Source organism: Paramacrobiotus metropolitanus, unplaced genomic scaffold (assembly GCF_019649055.1).
Source record: "Paramacrobiotus metropolitanus isolate TYO unplaced genomic scaffold, Prichtersi_v1.0 Parri_scaffold0000062, whole genome shotgun sequence".
Lineage (NCBI taxonomy): Eukaryota > Metazoa > Tardigrada > Eutardigrada > Parachela > Macrobiotidae > Paramacrobiotus > Paramacrobiotus metropolitanus.
The window spans coordinates 286,903-306,982 of record NW_026570282.1 but is presented as its reverse complement, the minus strand read 5'-3'; the positions used below and the strand labels follow the sequence as shown (position 1 = coordinate 306,982).

At 43.9% G+C, this 20,080-nt stretch overlaps 2 protein-coding genes across 2 annotated transcripts; both read right to left on the bottom strand.

The window, feature by feature from the left end:
• Positions 1 to 127: 127 nt before the first annotated feature.
• LOC129593577 (macrophage mannose receptor 1-like) lies at positions 128 to 9,473 on the bottom strand. The gene is made up of 27 exons (XM_055489966.1): positions 9,334 to 9,473; positions 9,033 to 9,247; positions 8,594 to 8,621; positions 8,424 to 8,520; positions 8,171 to 8,316; positions 7,872 to 7,980; positions 7,525 to 7,749; positions 7,214 to 7,371; positions 6,947 to 7,082; positions 6,785 to 6,885; positions 6,591 to 6,713; positions 6,420 to 6,524; positions 6,200 to 6,358; positions 6,035 to 6,138; positions 5,649 to 5,850; positions 5,249 to 5,446; positions 4,933 to 5,076; positions 4,666 to 4,851; positions 4,253 to 4,593; positions 3,491 to 4,150; positions 2,979 to 3,393; positions 2,436 to 2,927; positions 2,084 to 2,370; positions 1,827 to 1,926; positions 1,300 to 1,746; positions 853 to 1,209; positions 128 to 770 (listed from the first exon to the last, which is right to left on the bottom strand). Exons 1-27 carry the CDS (start codon positions 9,383 to 9,385, stop codon positions 307 to 309), a joined length of 6,051 nt encoding a protein of 2,016 aa, XP_055345941.1. The 5' UTR covers positions 9,386 to 9,473; the 3' UTR covers positions 128 to 306.
• Positions 9,474 to 10,111: 638 nt separating this feature from the next.
• Positions 10,112 to 20,071, bottom strand: LOC129593579 (macrophage mannose receptor 1-like). Its single transcript, XM_055489968.1, has 27 exons — positions 19,913 to 20,071; positions 19,589 to 19,803; positions 18,611 to 18,638; positions 18,295 to 18,391; positions 18,061 to 18,203; positions 17,833 to 17,941; positions 17,548 to 17,769; positions 17,236 to 17,393; positions 16,978 to 17,113; positions 16,792 to 16,892; positions 16,590 to 16,709; positions 16,386 to 16,490; positions 16,165 to 16,323; positions 16,001 to 16,104; positions 15,621 to 15,819; positions 15,125 to 15,322; positions 14,924 to 15,067; positions 14,679 to 14,864; positions 14,239 to 14,579; positions 13,501 to 14,160; positions 13,010 to 13,424; positions 12,435 to 12,926; positions 12,074 to 12,363; positions 11,838 to 11,937; positions 11,302 to 11,745; positions 10,847 to 11,203; positions 10,112 to 10,764 (listed from the first exon to the last, which is right to left on the bottom strand). The coding sequence occupies exons 1-27, from the start codon at positions 19,959 to 19,961 to the stop codon at positions 10,304 to 10,306; spliced, it is 6,033 nt and encodes a 2,010-aa protein (XP_055345943.1). The 5' UTR covers positions 19,962 to 20,071; the 3' UTR covers positions 10,112 to 10,303.
• Between the last annotated feature and the right edge of the window lie 9 nt (positions 20,072 to 20,080).

Here is a 20,080-nt window from a genome sequence, read left to right as displayed (position 1 = left end):
TTACTCATAAATTTTAACCCGCAAATACACGTGAGCATTGGCTTAGAACCAATAATGCGCTGGTATAGAATTATATTCTGGCCATGGAGGAAGCTATATTTCTTTGTCCGCGCCCGATAGGCCAATACCATTGGCATGTATTTTTATTAAGGTTGTTACCGTACCACCTGCATCATCACAACGAATTTTCGTACTTTTGGAGTACGGTTTTTACGCTTCTCAACAAAAAATTTTTACATATAAATTACTAGCTTTGGATGCAATACTATGCACATATCGCTAAAAAGCTTAAAAGACAAATTTTTATCAGCTGTAAGAGTCTCCATTAACGTAATCTTCCTTCACAACCGGAGTCGCATCATTGTTGTACTGGTTGTAATTCCGGTTTCCGAACCGGGTTGCTTCCCACTTCTGCGCAGCGAATGTTCTAACATGGCTGCCAGCAGTCCGAACTGAGCTAACAACCGCTTGGCTTTTTCCAGTCAGAACGACGTATACAATCGCGCCGATTAAGGCAGCTCCCAGCAAAACACCGATTACGATGCCAGCAATTGAGCCGCCGGACATGCCGGGCCCGCTGGGCGGATCCGTCACACCAACCGGTCTGCTGGTTGTTAAGCGGCCGACCTCCGAGCGCACCTTGTGGATTTCGCATATCATGCCTCTGGAATCATAATCGTCGCATCCCAGATTGCTCCATGTGCCATTAGGCAAAATTTCTGCACAGCGTTTTGCTGTGTACATGAGACCGCTATTGTTCGAAGGTTTGCCTAGAGTAATGGAAGAATGAGAAATTACACCTAAGGACCATTATGCACTGTGCAGTGTTATGTAAGCATTTTATGTATTTACCGTTCCCCCAGTTAGTGTACGATGAAAATCCGAATCCGGCACCTTCATCTTCCCATTTCCAGACATACTCGCCTGATGGATCTAACGCCTCATACAAACCAATCCACATACCATCGGTGGAGTGATGAATATATTTCTCCAAGCATTTCTGTTCTTCTTCGTTACGGATGGATGCGAGTCGTCCACCCAACTTTTCGCACTGCTGTTTGGCTCTTTGGAAGGTATCCACATGGATGGACTGGTTGTTTTGATGGGATTTAGTTTGAACACGGTAGCACATGGTGTTGCATTCGGTTGGAAAATCGACTGGACAGTACATGTTATTGTCGGTGATATTGAAAACCGCCGGACATGGCTCTAAAAGGATTATCTGATATTGTTCACATTGCTGTTCACTGGGTTGCACAAATACTCCTTAGCTTTTACTAGTTTAATCAGAGGACGCACCTGTTCTATGCTCACAAACAGCATAATGGACGCTGTCAGTGCAGTTCTGGACGATCCATTTGCCGTCGTGGTTCATGGACACACAGTGATTCGAGTTATTACCGGGAGGCAGCATCGTCAGGAAGTTGGAATACACCACTGGACATCCATTGTACCAAGCGAAATTGTGCACGTGACTCTGCATGCCGATCCAGGCGTGGCCGCTGTGATTGTTAATGCGATAAGCCTGGTGCAGCAATACACGGACTTGGGCGTTGTCGTAAACATCAACCGCTGTCGCCAGCTTGCCGTAGCCATCACCGGTGGCGCAAGCATCTTTGGCGTTTTGCCAGTTGTCCCGTCCATCGGGCAGTGCTATCACCGAGAAGCACGCTCCATTCTCTCCCAGTTGGGTATAACCGGATCGACAGTTGCTAGCCACAGCTTGCTGCGGCGGCGCACTGGGGTCTACAAAGAAGATCCATTTCATAAGATCTAGATCGTATTTGTTCCACTTCGAGTTTTTCACACGTAGAATAGGTATATACCTTTTCTAGCTTTGCAAATGTAATTTCTTAATTCTTGTGTTTCTGAACCTTGCCATCTTCCAGCACGATTATGGTCACCGCGGAATTCAACGGCTCGATCCTGGCATAATTTCGTAAAGTATTAATACAATAACCATTCTGCTTGTTGCTTTAAAAATGCCCATTTTCGTACAACTTTGCGCACAATCGCACAATCGTACACCTATCGCGGTGAACTCGGCAAGTCCGAATACACAGTCGTAGTTACTGGTACATACCCTATCTCCATACGTGTACAGCGGTTCAGAAAAATGCCAGTTGTTATAGCGAACGGGGCTCTGGTCAGACCAAACGAACGAATGGGTATAAGTATCCACGGCTACTTCATGCAAACCAATCCAGTGGCCCCGATGGTGACCTTTGATTTTTGTGACGAGGAAATCATTTTCGATTGAGCTATGAATTGAAACGAGATCGCTCAATCCTGGCAGAAGCTGAACGCAGGCTTCATGAGCTTGCTCCCAAGTTTTATTTTCGTTTTTGGAGAAATAATAGCAGTTGCGGTCTACAAGAAATAAAAGAACGGTTCATACAATATCCGAGCGTTACCGAACTAGGTACTTTGTGTACCATGTTCGAGCCATCCAGTATGACAATTGCCTCCGACAGGACTAGGCGTTGTGACAGGTTGGGCATGGTTCGTCTTTGCACAAAGAAATCGAAGAGTGCGCGCGCAGTTATGATCGCGCCATTTACCACTCACAGAATTCTGTGACACACATCGTTCCGTGCCTCGTCCGCTCGGTTCGTTTGCATCCCATGGTCGCAAAAACGACGCATATCCATCAACCCATCCGTACTCCTTGTTCACATAATCCGTCATTTTTAGTCCAATCCAATAGTCTCGACCGGCAGATGACGATATTTCGGTGATACTCTGGGCAACCTTCAGCATTAGAAAAGGATAGTTTGTGGTGGTTACTGTTATAAGATTAGCGCCGAGACTTTCGCAGGTAGTTTGCGCATTGGCCCAGTCATCGGTTCTTTTGGCGATGTACACGCACTCTTCCGACTGGGCGTCGAAAAACCATTCACCATCAATCGTGGATGAGCCGCACGTGTCTACAAAAGTTTAAGTGTCAGCTCAGAAACCACCGTGTCGCTTAGGCTTACGGTTAACGGGGATAGCCGTCGGGTACTCTTCGATTATCTGTCCCGGATAGTAGACGTCTTTTGGTACTTCGCACACCCATCCATTACCCAAGTGGCAGCTTTGCGGAATCCAGTCACCGCTGCTACGAAATGAAGCACAGTTAGGCGAATACGTGTTCGTATGGCTGACACCCGGGTGCCAGTTGGAAGTGGTCAGAGCTTTCCCATCCGACCACTCCCATCGATTCTGAGCATTGGAGTTTTGTCGTAAACCAATCCACTGCATGTCACCGAATACTGCTCGGTAAACGACATTCTGCTCGGCTTCATTATTTATGGAAGCCAGATGACCGCCTTTGAATCGCTTGCAGAAATTTTCGGCTGCTTGCCACGAGAGTTTCCGAATGTTACTATGATCTTGATCTCCGCGATAGCTCTAGAGTAATAACCGAACCAATATGGATACTTATAACCATTGTAAGAGGTAGCCCATCTAGCGGCGCAAGGTTGTTAATTCGTTTAATTCATTTTACCTTGAAGCAAGTGGCGATTTCGGGTACGGTTTTCCATCCCGCCGGGCATCCGTCAGGCGAAGGCGTGGAAGGATTAACGGTCGGATGTGATGGATGATAAGCGCTATCCGCTTTACATAATGGGACTTTTCGCTCCGTGCACGATGTGACATACCAGTCACCAATCAAAATGCTTCCATGTTCGGCAATAGCGCCGTGCATGGCTACACATCCTTTGAAGCCATCGCTCGTCACACTGGGCTGGTTGTAAGCCCAGTTTGTTTCTTCCACGTCCGATCCGTCCACCCACTTTTTGAAGGCATTCCACGGTTCGCGATCTTCTTTCAAACCAATCCAGTACTCTTCGGCAGTTCGAGCCAGATGGCTGTTGATAAACTCCCTTTCTTCGGAACCATCGTTCAGGGTTACAAGGTCAGCTGTTATACCGAAGTGTCGGCGACAAAAAGCTCGCGCACTATCGAAATCCAATGATGGCTTGTATCCTAACTGCTCACTAGTTGGATCTTGTCCAAAATAGTAGCAGGAGTCGTGGAAATTCACTCCCCATCGCAAGCAACCGCGAGAATGGGGAATTTCAACTGTGGCGCTGCCGGTAACTGCGACCATTTCCTTTTCACACACGAAAGTCTTCCTTTCGTGACACGGATAAATGGTAACACCCTGTCGAAATTTGAATGATTTTTTTACAGCACTTTGGCGCTGCAGAGGTGAATCTAACGTGAGTTACCGGTGCAGTTTAATTAACGCAGACAGCATACTGACCTGTGAGCTAACTGCGGCACAGTTCGTATCATTAACAGACGCTCCAACACCGTGGCTGTTTGGAGACTGGACATCCCACGGAATGTATGTGACTGGTGCACCGCTTGCCCAAGTAAACACACGTGGATCAGACGGATCCACAATACTGTTAAGACCAATCCAGCTCCCAACTGAGAATCCCTTGAAGAGAAGATATTCATTCTCATCTTTGAAGTCCGCTAAATATCCTTGTTCGTTGCGGCACGCTTGACGGGCGGTAGCCCACTCGGCCGGCATAATATTAAATTTAATGCAGCGGCCGGCTACTGAGTGATAATGAGCGGGACATCCCAGCTGTTGATCTGCGACAAAAAGCAAAGGAACAGGCAACAACGGCTTAACAATTTTGTGACCTTCAATATGTATTATTATACCTGGAGTTACAGATGGAACAGCGAAAGTTGGAGCAGGTGTTACCAAACTTTCGATGGTTTTCTTGCAGATTGAAGCGTGCCACTGTCCACATCTCGAAGAAGTCCATTTGCCAGAAGAGACTGATGTGATTCGCGCACAGTGTGGCGACGAGGAACTGAAGGAGCTGCCGTCAATCGCTGGTTGGCCTGCAGGAGAAAGTCTAGATTTGTGGATGCCCACTACTAATAGTAATCATGGCTCATCAGTGCCAGCGTTTCTCAACATACCTTCGGCCCAGTTGCTCACCGCGAACGGTAAGTAGTGCTTATTCAGATTATCGCGATAAGGTAAATGCCAAGCATTGGCTGCCTCCGTATAATAATTTATCCAGAAACTATGCGGGACATGGGAATAATATTCCTGGAGCTGCCCTGTAGTAAAACTTTCTTTCAAATTATGCTAAAGGTAACGCGCTAAAATATGCAGTCAGTGATGCTGATTAATTAAGCTGCTACTCGACCCGTACTCGTAGAATGTTTTATATCTCTAAACAAGCAAAAGCTGTGATCCAGAAAATTACGATATCATCGTTTGGGTGCTTACTTGTTACGAAAGAATGTTCCTCCTTAGTCGTAAACCATAGCAGGTCGGCATTATCACCCATTGACTGACATGTCGATTTCGAACTTCGCCATGCTGCGACATTCGAAACTACCCGGTAGCAATGTGGACCATTTCGGAACCATCCTGCTCCACATTGAGGATCAGAGACGTCCTCCACTACCGGAGCTTCGATGGGCGCTTAAATGCAATAAAAACCTTAAGTCATTAAGGCCTTTTTTTGCGCAACAGCAACAGCAGCTACAAATATCAACACTATTGCAATCTCAAGGCTGCGAGTGAGAATTTTTATTTAATTTATTTTAGTTTTTGCCGCTCAGTAAATTATGTACTCTGTACAGTATAGCTGTATAGGTACAAATTTTCTAATCATTATGCTTACTTCCTTCGTGCCAGCAGACATATTCGCGCTTCAGATTACAGTTAGCGTGGTACCATCTGCCACGACCTGGACGAGTGCTTGAGGTGGATCCGTATTGAAAAGTGCTTTCAGCGCCGGCCATGGCCACGCAGAACCGGTCAAAACTGTCGTTTACAGTTAAATCATATCTGTCCGCAAAATCGGAATAGAACCCGTCGCCCGCCTGGAGTTACCACAGAATAACAAAATTAATTTTTATTGGCAGAAAAAAAACGACGCCAAATCTGAGTATTCACATCGAGCTACGTTCTCGGATATTCCGTCCACATGCTAGCTAATTTTGCAGTAAGTGGTTCACATACAGTACTGTACGCCCTACTCATTATACTGTAACTGTAAACACGTACAAGGTCACCGGTGCTATATGAATACCGGAAACTGGAAACCGAAGATGTGCTGCCTGTACTGCCGGTAACGCGCAAGCCGATCCACGAATCTTTTGAAGTTTGCGCTGGAATATGTAAAGAAACGGTTGATAAAATGAAAACTACAAAGCAGCAGTGGGGTTTTACCGGAAACCCAGGCATTTTCCCCACGATTCCTGATCACTGCTAGTCGAGATTTTTTATCAGCACAATCTTGTACAGCCTCGTCATAGGTTTTCTCATCTGATACGGTTAAAAAGCAGCCTTCATGGTACGAAACAAATGGCGGCTCGCAAATATGTGCACCTGTGAATATGGGAAAAGTTTCAGGCTTGATAAAAGCGTTTAAGGGCGTGTCGCGGCTCACTGATGACAACATCATCTGGCTGAATGGCAGCCGTGTAGTGCGCTTCGCAGATGAAGCCTTGCGGTTGCGAGCACTGCGTTACTTTCCAGCTTCCGGTTTCGTTCGCTACATAAAGAATGGCCACTTCGCTGCAGGCAGTAGCAGTGTTTGTGACCTTGCCTGGTTACGTACAGTGACGGTCAAACGACACATAAGCGCACATATTGGGATCGTTCGCCGGGTCGGCTTGGTTGTTGTGCCAGAGTGTATAGTTCGGGGCGGTGCCGTCTGGCCAAACGTAGCCATTGCTGGTGCCTAGAAAAGAATTCCACTTTTCAGTGCTACTAGTTTACTAGGAGGCGTGGGCACTGGAAGATGCTCCGTACCTTTTAAGCCGATCCAATAATGCTCATACTGCGTTCCGTCGTACCAGTCATGCACGCCATATTTCCAAATTAAATCCGCAATGTACAGATTTTTAAAAACGCTACATAAAAGTTTGGTGCAAAAATCAGCTTTTTTATGGGATATATAGCGCAACCTCGTACTCGGTGATCTTTACTAGTTCCGCTCCCTTTTGTCGGCACGTAGTCTGTGCGTTTGCCCAGTTTTTTAAACTTTCATCATCCAGGTTGATTTGATAACACATGTCTCCAGATTGGTGCCACCCAAACGGACACTTGTCTGTAATTATCAAACGATTTGTTTTGAATTCGAATTTATTAAATGAAGGTATTGTGTCGTATTGTCCAAAAAGGCAGCTACTCAACAAAATACCAAGACAAATAATGTAATAATAAAGCTTTTTGTCTTACTCAATGGAGTTTCGCACACGAAAGGTCGTGGTAAGCTGCAGTTTGTGGTGAATGACCACTCGTCCTTGGCTGCAACCCACTGCCAACCCCCAAAATCCCCACTGTGACTGTCGTAGGTGGTGTATTCACCGCAGTAATCAGCTCCATCCGGGAGATCCCTATTTCGGCATGATAAATGCATTAATTAAAACACGCTAAATTACGTGAGTATATAGTTTAACCAGGCGTTGTCTTCTTAATTGTTAGAGAATAAGTTGTGAGTCTAATGCTTCTCAGAACGGCAGAACCAGTTTAAGCGTCCTGCTACGCACCTGACGTAATTCTCAACAGAATACGTTGGCCACAGATTGGATGTAGTGTTTTTCATTGGAGTTCCATCCATCCAGTACAGGTCGGTGACTGCGGTCGACGAAGTTTTGTTTAAAATCTGAATGCCAAGCCAGGTAAGCGGTGATTTAAAATATGTTCGGAACCAATATTGCAATCGCGAACGAGTTTCTGCAGTCTTTGGAACTGGTAGGTATCCGCCTTCTGCGCTGTAAGGGCAAACAAACATTGAAAGTTCGTTCATTTTATGAGTACTCATGCTTCCTGAATAGTAATGCCATTGTACTCTTGTAAATTCGCGTAAGCAACAATGGTCTTGATCATGACTTACAAACATTGGGCTTCAGCTCCAATAAAGCCGGAAGGATCAGGGAATGCTTTGAAGCACTTGTTGTCATGATAGACGTATCCTTCTTCTGTTTTGCACCACGGGCGGCCATCTATGAGCAACATTTTTAAGCGGATCGTATTTATTCATAATTTATGTTGAAGTAACAATTACCACTAAGTGCTAAAATTTTTCTTACTTCTTTTTTTTTCTTTCTTTCTTAATTTAGTTAATTTTAATTTCTTTCTTATTCAGTTAATTTCTTTTCTTAATAAATTTAGTTAATTTATTTAATTTCTTACTCCAGTCGCCTTTGCACACATAACCGTTGGAATAGCTGACGGTATCCGTGTCAAATATGAACCCTTGAAATGTCGTGTTGTATACATGTCTTAGTGTTCCGCGCTGTCTTTCGGGTGAATAACTTGTACTCGGAGGTTTCACGTTTCTTTATGCAAAAGCAATGCATTAATATCGCTTCAAGTTCAATACAACACCAGTGCAGACCATAATTCAAAAATTCAAGTGCAGGCCACAATTCAAAAATTCCCTTACAAGCCTGGTATCGGAGTATACGGTTTGTATGTTTCACCGTCATACCATTCCCAAGTGCGATTTTCATAGGTCAACCCAATCCAAAACCAAGTAGTACCTGATACATGCAAAGGATAACTATAGGAAATATTCCTCGGCTAAAAGTAGAATAACAAGAAGTTTTTGCTCACTTGATGGTAGCTTTGCTGTTATCCAGTCCTGTAAGAATCAGATGCATTGTGCATCGTGATCGGTGATGGGTTTACAAGAAATAACTAATATTGATTTTGGTATAGTATTAGGATCCGCTGGATTTCTATGAAGTCGTAATAAGTTTGTTTGATATCAAGAAATGCGTGTAGTGGTTTACCCCAGTTAGTACACTCTGCTACATGCGCTTACACCTAACGAGCGAAGTAATCGTACAAATAAAATTTTATGTTTTTAATTACATACATTATTCACAAATCAAAATGTTTCCTGCTGAAACATGTTCCGTAGAAAAGTTTTCTGCAGTGTACCGCCGCAAAATTTGGAGTGGCGGCTGGGGGTTATTTGCGTACCGTACATATAACAAGTGACCTTTTACACACTCACCCAACTGGTATACCCAGCCTTTATTACCCTTACCAGTTCCTCAGAATCTTCAAGTTGTAGTAATTTTCCACCACGAAGCTTGCATGTTTGAATTGCACCGTCAAATGACTGGCTGCCAGATAATCCCCCGTCAAAACCGATATTCGTACCGGTATTCGTTGATCCCATAACATGATAACATTTTTGAGTGCCCTTTCTATAATACCAATCCGGACCGGGACAGCGCCATGAATGTACGGTAGCAATTCCTAAATTAAACATAACAAAGAAGGAACAATGCTGTAATGCTACTTTTGGCAATTTTAACATGCCATGAAAAACATTTTTCGCTAACCTAATCCAAATATTACTGTTACAATATGTAAAAATGTTATGGAGAGGTCCATTACGTGCGAAAATGAAGTGTTAGAATAGTGGAACTAAATTCTCGTTAACACTTTATCCCACAGCAAAATTAAGTTTAAAAATGTAGACTATTTATTGTGCTGGCATATTTATTAGTAGGATTTAAAATTTTGTAGTCCGTGCCGTTATCGGCTGCCAACCGATACTCAAACAACTTTATTACTAATTTCTGCCACTTTTTATCTTATTGTCTGCAAATTTCAACCGCGAGAATTGTCCTTTTGATGTACAAAACTGACGGTGCAAAATTTATGATGTATTTGTTTTAAGGCAGAGTCGTTAGTGTGTGGGACACCGAATGGACGGGATTAGAAATCAGGATAATTTATTGGTTTTAGATGGCATGCAAAGAAAGAGAATGCAATTTGCGAACGGAAGTATACCGACAGTTGTGCAATGCTTATTCGGGTGCCCAGATAAAATGCTGCCGAGGTTTAATTAGTTAGCAGAAAGTTCTGATAAGGGGCAAGTTAGCCATGAACGGTTGTAACTGACAGATCTTGACCGTGAAACAGCGGAAAATAAAGTCGAAAGCGCACCTTATCTTCGTAACCGATAAGCGTTAAGGCATTTGGCAGGTTACGGTATTAGGCACGATGTCTGCATGTATTCATGTACATACTTTTATTTACCGCAGTTATTTTTGGGACGATGGATCCTTGAAAATATAACGAAAAGTTTTCTTTAAACCACTTAGAGCGATAAAATTGAATTAAAATTTCATTCAGTTAAATACATAACTCACATTTTTCCAGCCATCTTCACACTGTACACTTCGAACCTTCTGACAATGTTTCAATGAAACAGAAGTTTAACATTGTAGTTGCTCAGTTGGAAAAACGTTTCTCATTATAACAAAAATTTGCAAAAAGTCCAAGAGAATTAAAAGCGCCACGGAATCAAGTATACGAGTCACCACCGATGTAATCGTCCTTGTTCACCACCGGATTCTGATCATTATCGTACTGGCTATAGTTGCGATTCCCGAATCCGGACCATTTCTCCGAAGCCGTCGACTTAATACGGCTTCCAGCGCTCCGAACGGATCCAACCACCGCTCCAGTCTTGCCGGTGACAACAACATACGCAACGCCTCCGACCACAGCCACACCCAACAGCACACCGATTACGATGCCAGCAATTGACCCGCCCAACATGCCGGAGGAGCTGGGCGGATCGGTCACTCCAAACGGTCTACTAGTTGTTAAGCGGCCAATTTCAGAACGCACTTTGCGGATTTCGCATATCATGCCTCTGGAATCATAATTGTCGCATGCCAGATTGTTCCATGTCCCATTGGGAAAAATTTCCGCACAGCGTTTCGCTGTATACATCAAACCGCTATTGTTTGTAGGTTTGCCTAGCGCAATGGAGAAATGAAAAATTATACCTCAGGACCATTATCCACTGTGCAACAAATTTTTTGCAATTTTTGTAAATACCGCTCTCCCAGTTAGTGTACGATGAAAATCCGAATCCGGCTCCTTCATCTTCCCATTTCCAGACATATTCACCCGATGGATCTAACGCCTCATACAAACCAATCCACATACCATCGGTGGAGTGATGAATATATTTCTCTAAGCATTTCTGTTCTTCTTCGTTACGGATGGATGCGAGTCGTCCACCCAACTTTTCGCACTGCTGTTTCGCTCTTTGGAAGGTATCCACATGGATGGACTGGTTGTTCTGATGGGATTTAGTCTGAACACGGTAGCACATGGTGTTGCATTCGGTTGGAAAATCGACTGGACAGTACATGTTATTGTCGGTGATATTGAAAACCGCCGGACATGGCTCTAAAAGGGATTATCCAATATTGAACACATTGCTGTTTAGTGGGATGCACAAATAGTACACAAGTGTTTACACCATCTTCAAGAGAGGGAGGACGCACCTGTTCTATGCTCACAAACAGCATAATGAACGCTATCAGTGCAGTTCTGGACGATCCATTTGCCGTCATGGTTCATGGACACACAGTGATCCGAGTTATTACCAGGCGGCAGCATCGTCAGGAAGTTGGAATACACTACTGGACATCCATTGTACCAAGCGAAATTGTGCACGTGACTCTGCATGCCGATCCAGGCGTGGCCGCTGTGATTGTTAATGCGATAAGCCTGGTGCAGCAATACACGGAATTGGGCGTTGTCGTAAACATCCACCGCTGTCGCCAGCTTGCCGTAGCCATCACCGGTGGTGCAGGCATCCTTGGCGTTTTGCCAGTTGTCCCGTCCATCGGGTAATGCTATCACCGAGAAGCACGCTCCATTCTCTCCCAGTTGGGTGTAACCGGATCGACAGTTATTAGTTACGGTCTGCGGTGGCGCACCGGGATCTCCAACATACAATCTTCGTCAGCACATACTGAATTTTCGATAACTAAGCATCTGCTGTGTTTTATCGTGTTTGCCGTAAATTTGACAGTACCTTTTTTTGCTTTACAAATGTAATCTCGCGTTTGATCTGATTTGAGCACTTGCCATCTTCCGGCACGGTTATGATCACCGCGAATTTCAATAGCTCTGTCCTGTTCGAATTAAAATAATAAGAGCGCTCAAAAGCATCAGTATTAGAACTACGGCAAGGAATCAAACTGAAAAGTTTTTAAAGCTTTGCTTCAATCTTTATGGCTACAAATCTATTTACTGAGGAATTTCACTTACCCTGGTGCCATAATCGTAAAGGGGCTCAGAGAAATGCCAGTTATTGTATCGTATCTGGCTTTGATCGGACCACACGAAGGTATAGGAGTACGTATCGACCTGCACCTCATGCAAACCAATCCAGTAGCCCCTATGGTGTTGACCTTTCATTCTCGTCACTATGAAATCGTTCTCGATTGAACTGTGTATTGAAACAAGGTCACTGGATCCAGGATGAAGCTGTATACAGGCTTGATGAGCTTGTTCCCAAGTTTTACTCTCGTTCTTGGAGAAGTAATAGCAATTGTGTCCTAATGTAAGGAAATATATCCATTGGAACCTTATTGATCTTTACGCATGGATTATCAAACACACTGTTTACCATGCTCAGTCCAGCCAGTTCGGCAATTTCCTCCAACGGGACTCGGAGTCGTAACGGGTCTTATCCGGTTCGTCTTGGCACAGATGAAATGAAGAGTGCGAGCACAGTTGTGATCGCGCCATTTGCCACTGATGGAATTCTGGGAAATACATCGTTCCGTGCCACGGCCATTAGGCTCATTTACATCCCACGGTCGGAAGAATGAAGGATGTCCATCTACCCATCCGTACTCCTTGTTCGCGATATCAATCATTCTCAAGCCGATCCAATAGTCTCGTCCGCTGCTGTATGTATTTGAAGTGATTGTTTGGGCAATTTTCAGCAGCAGAAACTGATAGTTTGTAGTGGTCACCGTTATCAAGTTAGTATTCATGCTTTCACAGGTGACTTGCGCGTTTTCCCAGCTATCGGTTTTCAAAGAAATATAGACACATTCCTGGGACTGCGAATCAAAGTACCACGCGCCATCGCTAGAAGATGTACCGCAGGTATCTAGAAAACACGAAAGATAGTAATTCAGCTGCAGTGCTTCGAGTTTTGCAATAACGAAACATCTGGAATGTCACTGAACTTACGGTTGATAGGAATGCCAGTGGGAAACTCTTCCACTATTTGACCAGGATAGTAGACATCCTTTGGTACTTCACACACCCATCCGTTGCCCAGTTCACAGCTTTGTGGGACCCATTCTCCACTGGAGCGGAATCCAACACAGTTGGACGTGTAAGGGTTAGTGTGACTGATTTCCGAATGCCAGTTAGACGTAGTCAGTCCTTTCCCATCTGACCACTCCCAACGGTTTTGAGCGTTGGGGTTTTGTCGCAGACCAATCCAGTTCATGTCCCCGTATATAAGCATGTAAACTGTGCTTTGCTCGGCTTCACTGTTTATCGACGCCAGATGACCCCCTTTGAATCGCCTGCAGAAATCTTCGGCTGCTTGCCAAGATAATTTGTGTATCCCGTTACTTCCTTGGTCTCCACGATAACTCTAGCCACATAAGCCCAGTGTTAAGGAGGTTACTAGCCAGAACTGTATAACTTAACATTGCTAAAGTAGATCTCACCTTAAAACATGTTTCGATTTCCGGTTTGGTGCTCCATCCCTGAGGGCACCCGTTGGGCGAAGGTGTCGAGGGGTTGGCTGTTGGGTGAGACGGATGGAAAGTGCTGTCCGCTTTGCAGAGGGCAATCTTTCGCTCGGTGCAGGAAGCCACATACCAATCTCCTGGCATAATGGTTCCGTGTTCAGCAATGGAACCGTGCATTGCCACACATCCTTTGAACCCTTCATTCGTCACGGCAGGTTGGCCGAACGCCCAGTTTGTTGAGCCAACACTTGACCCATCCACCCATTTTTTAAACGCGTTCCACGGTTCACGGTCTTCTTTCAGGCCAATCCAGTATTCCTCTCCTGTGCGCGCAATATGGGTGTTAATAAATTCTCTTTCTTCCGTACCATCGTTCAGGATGACCAGGTCAGCAGATGCACCAAAGTGTTGACGACAAAACGCACGAGCGCTGTCGAAATCCATCGGCGGTTTGCTTCCGATCTGTGTGTTACTGGGATCCTGGCCAAAGTAGTAGCACGACTCGTGGAAACCGACACCCCATCGTAGACAGCCACGAGAGTGGGGGATTTCCACCGTAGCACTTCCGGTTACGGGGACCATCTCCTTCTCGCAAACGTAGGATTTTCTCTCATGGCATGGATAAACTGTAACGCCCTAAAAAACAAAAGTTAATCAAACATGAGTCAAAGGGCACGTCATGGAAAGAGAATCAACGATGATAAGGGTTCTTACTCCTGGACTGACAGCGGCGCAGTTGGTATCATTGGTCCATGCTCCAGCACCATGGCTGTTAGGCGACTGAACATCCCATGGAACGAAGGTTACTGCTGCACCACTAGTCCAGGTAAACGCTCGAGGATTACTTTGGGCGTTGATACTGTTTAGGCCTATCCAACTACCAACGGAAAATCCTTTGAAATACATGAATTCGTTTTCGTCTTTGAAGTCAGCCAGGTATCCTCCTTCGTTTCGACATGCTTGACGGGCAGTGGCCCAGTCGGCTGGAATTATGCTGATCCTAACGCAGCGGCCGGTAATGGCATGCCAGTGTGAAGGACATCCAAGTTGTTGGTCTGCACAGTAAACGCATGTGTAAAAGCGCTGAATTTATCTGCCACACGTTTTCTAAAATAATCATACACTGAGACCAAAGTAAGCTATCATGTACCAACCTGGAGCAAGAGATGGTAGAGCAGTTGTTGGCGCCGGTGTTACCAGGCTTTCGATGGTCTTTTTGCATATTGACGCGTGTAGTTGTAGGCATCTGGAGGCGTTCCACTTACCGGAAGAGACTGATGTAATTCGTGCACATTGTGTGTAAGAAGAACTGTATGTACCACCGTCAGGAGTTGGTTGGCCTGTAGAAGAGCAAATCATGGTATCTGCTTACTTGCGAATTTAGTCAGCTCATGCTTACCTTCCGCCCAGTTGCTCACCGCAAACGGAAGATAGTTTTTGTTTGCGTAATCTCTATACGGTGAGTACCAAGCATTGGCTTGTTCGGCGTACAGATTGATCCAGAAACCGTGTGGTATATGCGAATAGTATTGCTGAAGTTGTGCTAAAAAAACGAAAATCTCCCAGCTGCAAAGTTTTTATAAAATTAACTCCGGCATACTTCTGACAAAATTCTCTTCTTCTTGGGTAGTAAACCATAAGAGATCGGCATTATCGCTCATTCCTTGACAAGTGGCTTTTGCAGAGCGCCATGTGGACACCGTGGGCATGACCTTGTAACACTGCGGTCCATTTCGAAACCATCCCGCTCCACAATGAGGATCGGATACGTCCTCCGTTACGGGAGCTTCGATAAGGGCTAGCACAAAACGTTAATCATAAGATAAATACATACAGTACGAAAACGTAGTGCTTGATTTCTGGATAAAGTTGAATAAAACATGCATCAAGCCGGTTGTGCGTGTGAAAAGATGAATGTGGCAAATGTAAACTGAATCGCAGAAACTTGAGGCGTAGACAAAACAGTCTCTGCAGGAGCATCGACATAAAAATTAAATGTAAGCAGTGTAATCTAATTCACCGATATTCACGATTAATAAAATCACCGATGTTATACAGTAGTATTGCGCCAAAAACATTAATTCAAGCGAGCTTACTTCCTTCGTGCCAACACACATAGCCACGCTTCAGGTTGCAGTTGGCATGATACCACTCCCCTCGATACGGTGTACTGGAAAATGATCCGTACTGGAATGTGCTTCCGGGGCCCGCTATAGCTACACAGAATCGGTCGAAACTGTCGGACACTGTTATACTGTACGTGTCCGTGAAGTCCTGGTAAAATCCAGCGCCAGCCTGACAAAAAAGTTCTTAGTAAGTACCTTGTTGTTGTAATGATTGCATCGTTTGTTATTGGGCAGTCAATTTTTTTAGAAACATGATTGCATGGATACAACATATTTTGCAATGCCGAGGGTGCGGGCAGTCAATTGTTTACAAGAGTCTGTATCGCCAAATTGCCAATATTATTATTTACAATGTCGCCGTTGCTGTACGTATACTGGAATCCGGAAGCGGATGTGGAAGAGCCCGTACTGCCGCTGACTCGCATACCAATCCAGGAGTCTTTGGTTACTTTATCTGGATGAAGGGCAACACTACAGCAGCGAATAAAACCAATCAATTACATGGGCGGATTACCGGAAAGAAAAGAGTTTTCTCCGCGGTTTCGAATTATGGCCAATCGGGATTGTTTGCTGATGCAGTCTTGACTGGCTTCTTCGTATGTTTTCTCTTCTGTCATGGCTAGGAAACATCCTTCATGGAAGGATACAAAAGGTGCCTCGCAGGTGTGTGCACCTGTATCAAGACCGAAAATGTCGTACAAAATATTAACAAAGCGAGAATGAGGTTTTTCTTACTGATAACGACTTCGTCTGGCTGGATATTTGCCGTGTGATGCGCTTCGCAAATGAAGCCTTGCGGTTGTGTACATTGCGTCACTTGCCAAGTTCCCGTTGCATTGGCTGAAAGGGGATTATACATATATTGTGAGATGCCAATTAAAAATATGTCTTAAAACAAACAGGAATGGATTTTAAGCATAATAAAGTGCGATTACTTACTGCGACGATCAAAGGCAATGTAAACACACATGTTTGGATTATTCGCAGGCTGAACCTGATTATACCAATTCGTGTAATTCGTAACTGATCCATCCGGCCAAACGTATCCGTTATCACTGCCTGGAATGCAGCAGTTTTTAGCGGCGAATGCATACTGTATTTGTGTACATCGCTGCCACCGGTTTCAAGTGCACTTTATTACCTTTCAGGCCAATCCAGTAGTTTTCATGCTGTGTCCCGTCTTCCCAATCGTGGATGCCGTACTTCCAGATCAAATCCGCGATATAGATGCTTTTGAATACACTGTACACATCGCCCACACAGTCGTAAGGTTCGATTGTAATACAAGGATGACCTTTGGTCGTTTGTGATTGCCGGTTCCACTTACTCTTTAATGGTCACTAGCTCGCCTCCTTTTTGCCGACAGGTGGTCTGAGCATTCGCCCAATTTTTCAGGCCCTCATCTCCCAAATTGATTTGATAGCACATGTCCCCAGACTGATGCCATCCGTAGGGGCATTTATCTGCAAGCCAGTCAAACTTTCACCGTAGCTCTTACGTATTATTAAGCAAGCAGTTGCTTTTGTTTGTCTGGTGTCTGCAAATATTTAAACCCAAAATTTTGAATTTGCTTTCTCCTGCTTACTTAAAGGTGATTCGCATACGTATGGCCTAGGCGAGGTACAGTTGGCAGTAAAGGCCCAATCGTCTTTGGCTTCAATCCAGGTCCACCCAAACTCTCCGCCGTAATAGCCAGAATTTGTATTGTATTCACCGCAGTAATTGTTTCCGTTTGGTAGGTCCCTGCTCACAAACTTGTATTAAATTTTTAGAGAGGTTTCATCTTGCTGCTTGGTGCTACCTGCTTTCTCGTAAACTAGTTAAACTTACAGTTTTGGAATACAGATTAATTTATTTAAAAAGTTCGATGCGAGCGATTCAAAATATAGAAGTATACCTAACGTATGAGTCAACGCTTGTTGGCCAAAGACTTGCTGATGTATTTTTCAGTGGAGTGCCATCCATCCAGTGCAGATTGTCGGCTGTCGTTGAGGCGTTTTTGTTCCAGATCTGGATTCCCAGCCACGTTTGTTTGGCTTTGAAGTAAGTACGAAACCAGTACGACATTCGATTGTTGATTTCCGCTGTTCGTGGAACGGGGAGATACCCTCCATCGGCGCTGAATAACAAAAGCAAGTGTTTTGTGAAACTTTGTACTGTTTTAGTAATTAACCGAACATACAAACACTGGGCTTCTGCACCAACAAATCCCGCAGGGTCGTATACCGGGCGGAAACAGCGACCATCATGATAAACGTAGCCTTCTTCTGTTTTGCACCATGGACGACCGCCTACAAAAATACTCAGAACATGTAATCTGCTTTCTGTATAAAGTACTAAAATGGGGTTTGCCGATCAATTTTCAATTTTTTGCCGATTATCTAAGGTTTTTTTTCGCTATGCTACATACTCCAGTCTCCTTTGCAGACGTATCCATTAGAGAATGTCGCGCTATCACTGGCGAAGACAAATCCCTGGAAAGTGCTGTTGGAAGTGTATCTTACAGTTCCACGTTGCGATGTCGGTGTAGTACTTGTTGGACGTTCAACATTTCTGTATTACAAAATTAAAAATTCATATAACGTAACACCCAAAAGCAACGCTTTACTTGTAACTGAAAAAATATGAACGGAAATTATCATACAAGCCTGGTATTGCAGTATATGGTTTGAAAGTTTCGCCGTCGGTCCACTCCCATTGATTATTCTGATAGGTCAACCCCATCCAAAACCAGCTGTAGTCTAACAAATTCGTTAAAGATTAACAAAACATGTAAACTGTCACTGTTAGTCCTAGACCCATCATATTGGTTTTCATATATGTACTTTGCTGCGTTTTTTATGCATCCAGTTTGATTAATATCACGTGATTAGGTTTGAATGAAAGGTAATTTTTCAAGCAGTTACTGTAGGTATTATGGTCGTACCGTACAGAGTATTAGATTGAACTGTTCAACTTACCTCCTGACAGTCTGGCAGTAAGCCAACTCTAAAAACAAAATCAAAACAGTGTTTGCAAAATTGTTGTTGGGTCAAACAATATTTTGTGCAAGAACAAACTGATTACTAATAATTGTTAGTTGCAAGTGTGCATCTACATCCCCGCCCTTAGTTTATTGACTTTGTTTGTCGGTGATCATTCGTCAATGCGGAACAATATTAACGAATCATGATCATCAGTATTGTTCCCGCTTTGACTTTTGGTATGTATGTGTGGCTTTCTTCAGTACATTTAAAAATGGCTGCGCCAGTAACCGGTTGGTTATTACTTGAACCCTTCTGTCCACTAATAGTTCTATCCCAAGTTCGTGGCTGCTTTATGCAGATATTACAGATATTTATTTGTAAAGCCTTTTCTCTAGCGCATCGTTACTGTAGATAGTTTTTGTTGTTTCTTCACGTTTCTGTTTATTTTCTGCTTGATTTTATATTTTGTATTTTGATATTGACTCGTTTAAGGTTGAAGGGCTTTTGTCGGAGGCTTCTAGTTTCTTCATAATTTCTTCGCGATTTAAGTATTTTATTAACGGGAAAGCGCCCATAGACAAAATGCGTTACTGATGGTAGGTGAATGCCCAAAAGTTCGCATGCAACGCCTAATAAGAAAACTGTATTAGACGAGTGCAGTAAAACTGCACTCATTAGACCTGCACGATGTCCTGACTCGCAGAACGTTAACGTTCCTCTGTATTATATAATCCACCACGGTGCAAACATACGTCAGTTGCACATGCTTTGGCATTACAAATAAACTTTTAGTTGTTGAAAACAAGGAATATGGGTGCGAATTCTAGTGACCTTTTGGCGTGATGAGATTAGAATGTCAAACAAAAACGCTTTCCAATAGCCATTGCTGAAACACTTTATGATTAGTAATGCTCTTATGCAGTAAAAACAATACTGGTTAACGTTAGCAAAGCTGTCAGGCAGTACGCTTACCAGCTCTTCAGAATCTTCCAAAACGAGTATTTTTCCTCCTAATGCTCTGCATGCTGCAACGGAATTGTCAAAATTTTTGCTACCAGATAAGCCTCCATCGAAACCATCCGGATTAGAGCTGCTATATTTCCCCATAACATAGTAGCACTTATCCGTGCCCTTTCGGTAATACCAGTCCTGGCCAGGGCAACGCAGACCCGAAACGAAAAAACTGCCTAAACGGAGAAAACATTTATAAAATTTAATTCTACCGATAAAAACAAAATTTCCGCATAATCAAAAAATATAACAGTACTAAAAATACAGCAAAGTGAACTTGCTAACCTGGCCCCAGCCATGCCAGTGTAAGCATCAGCACTATTAACGAAGCCATTACCGCTACAGTATTACGGAAGCAGCTGCATGGCCAAAATGAAATGCGAATACGTAGAAGCCCAAAATTTAACACTAAATCTTAAAATTTTGTCTAATACTTCTAATAGTTGAATATCA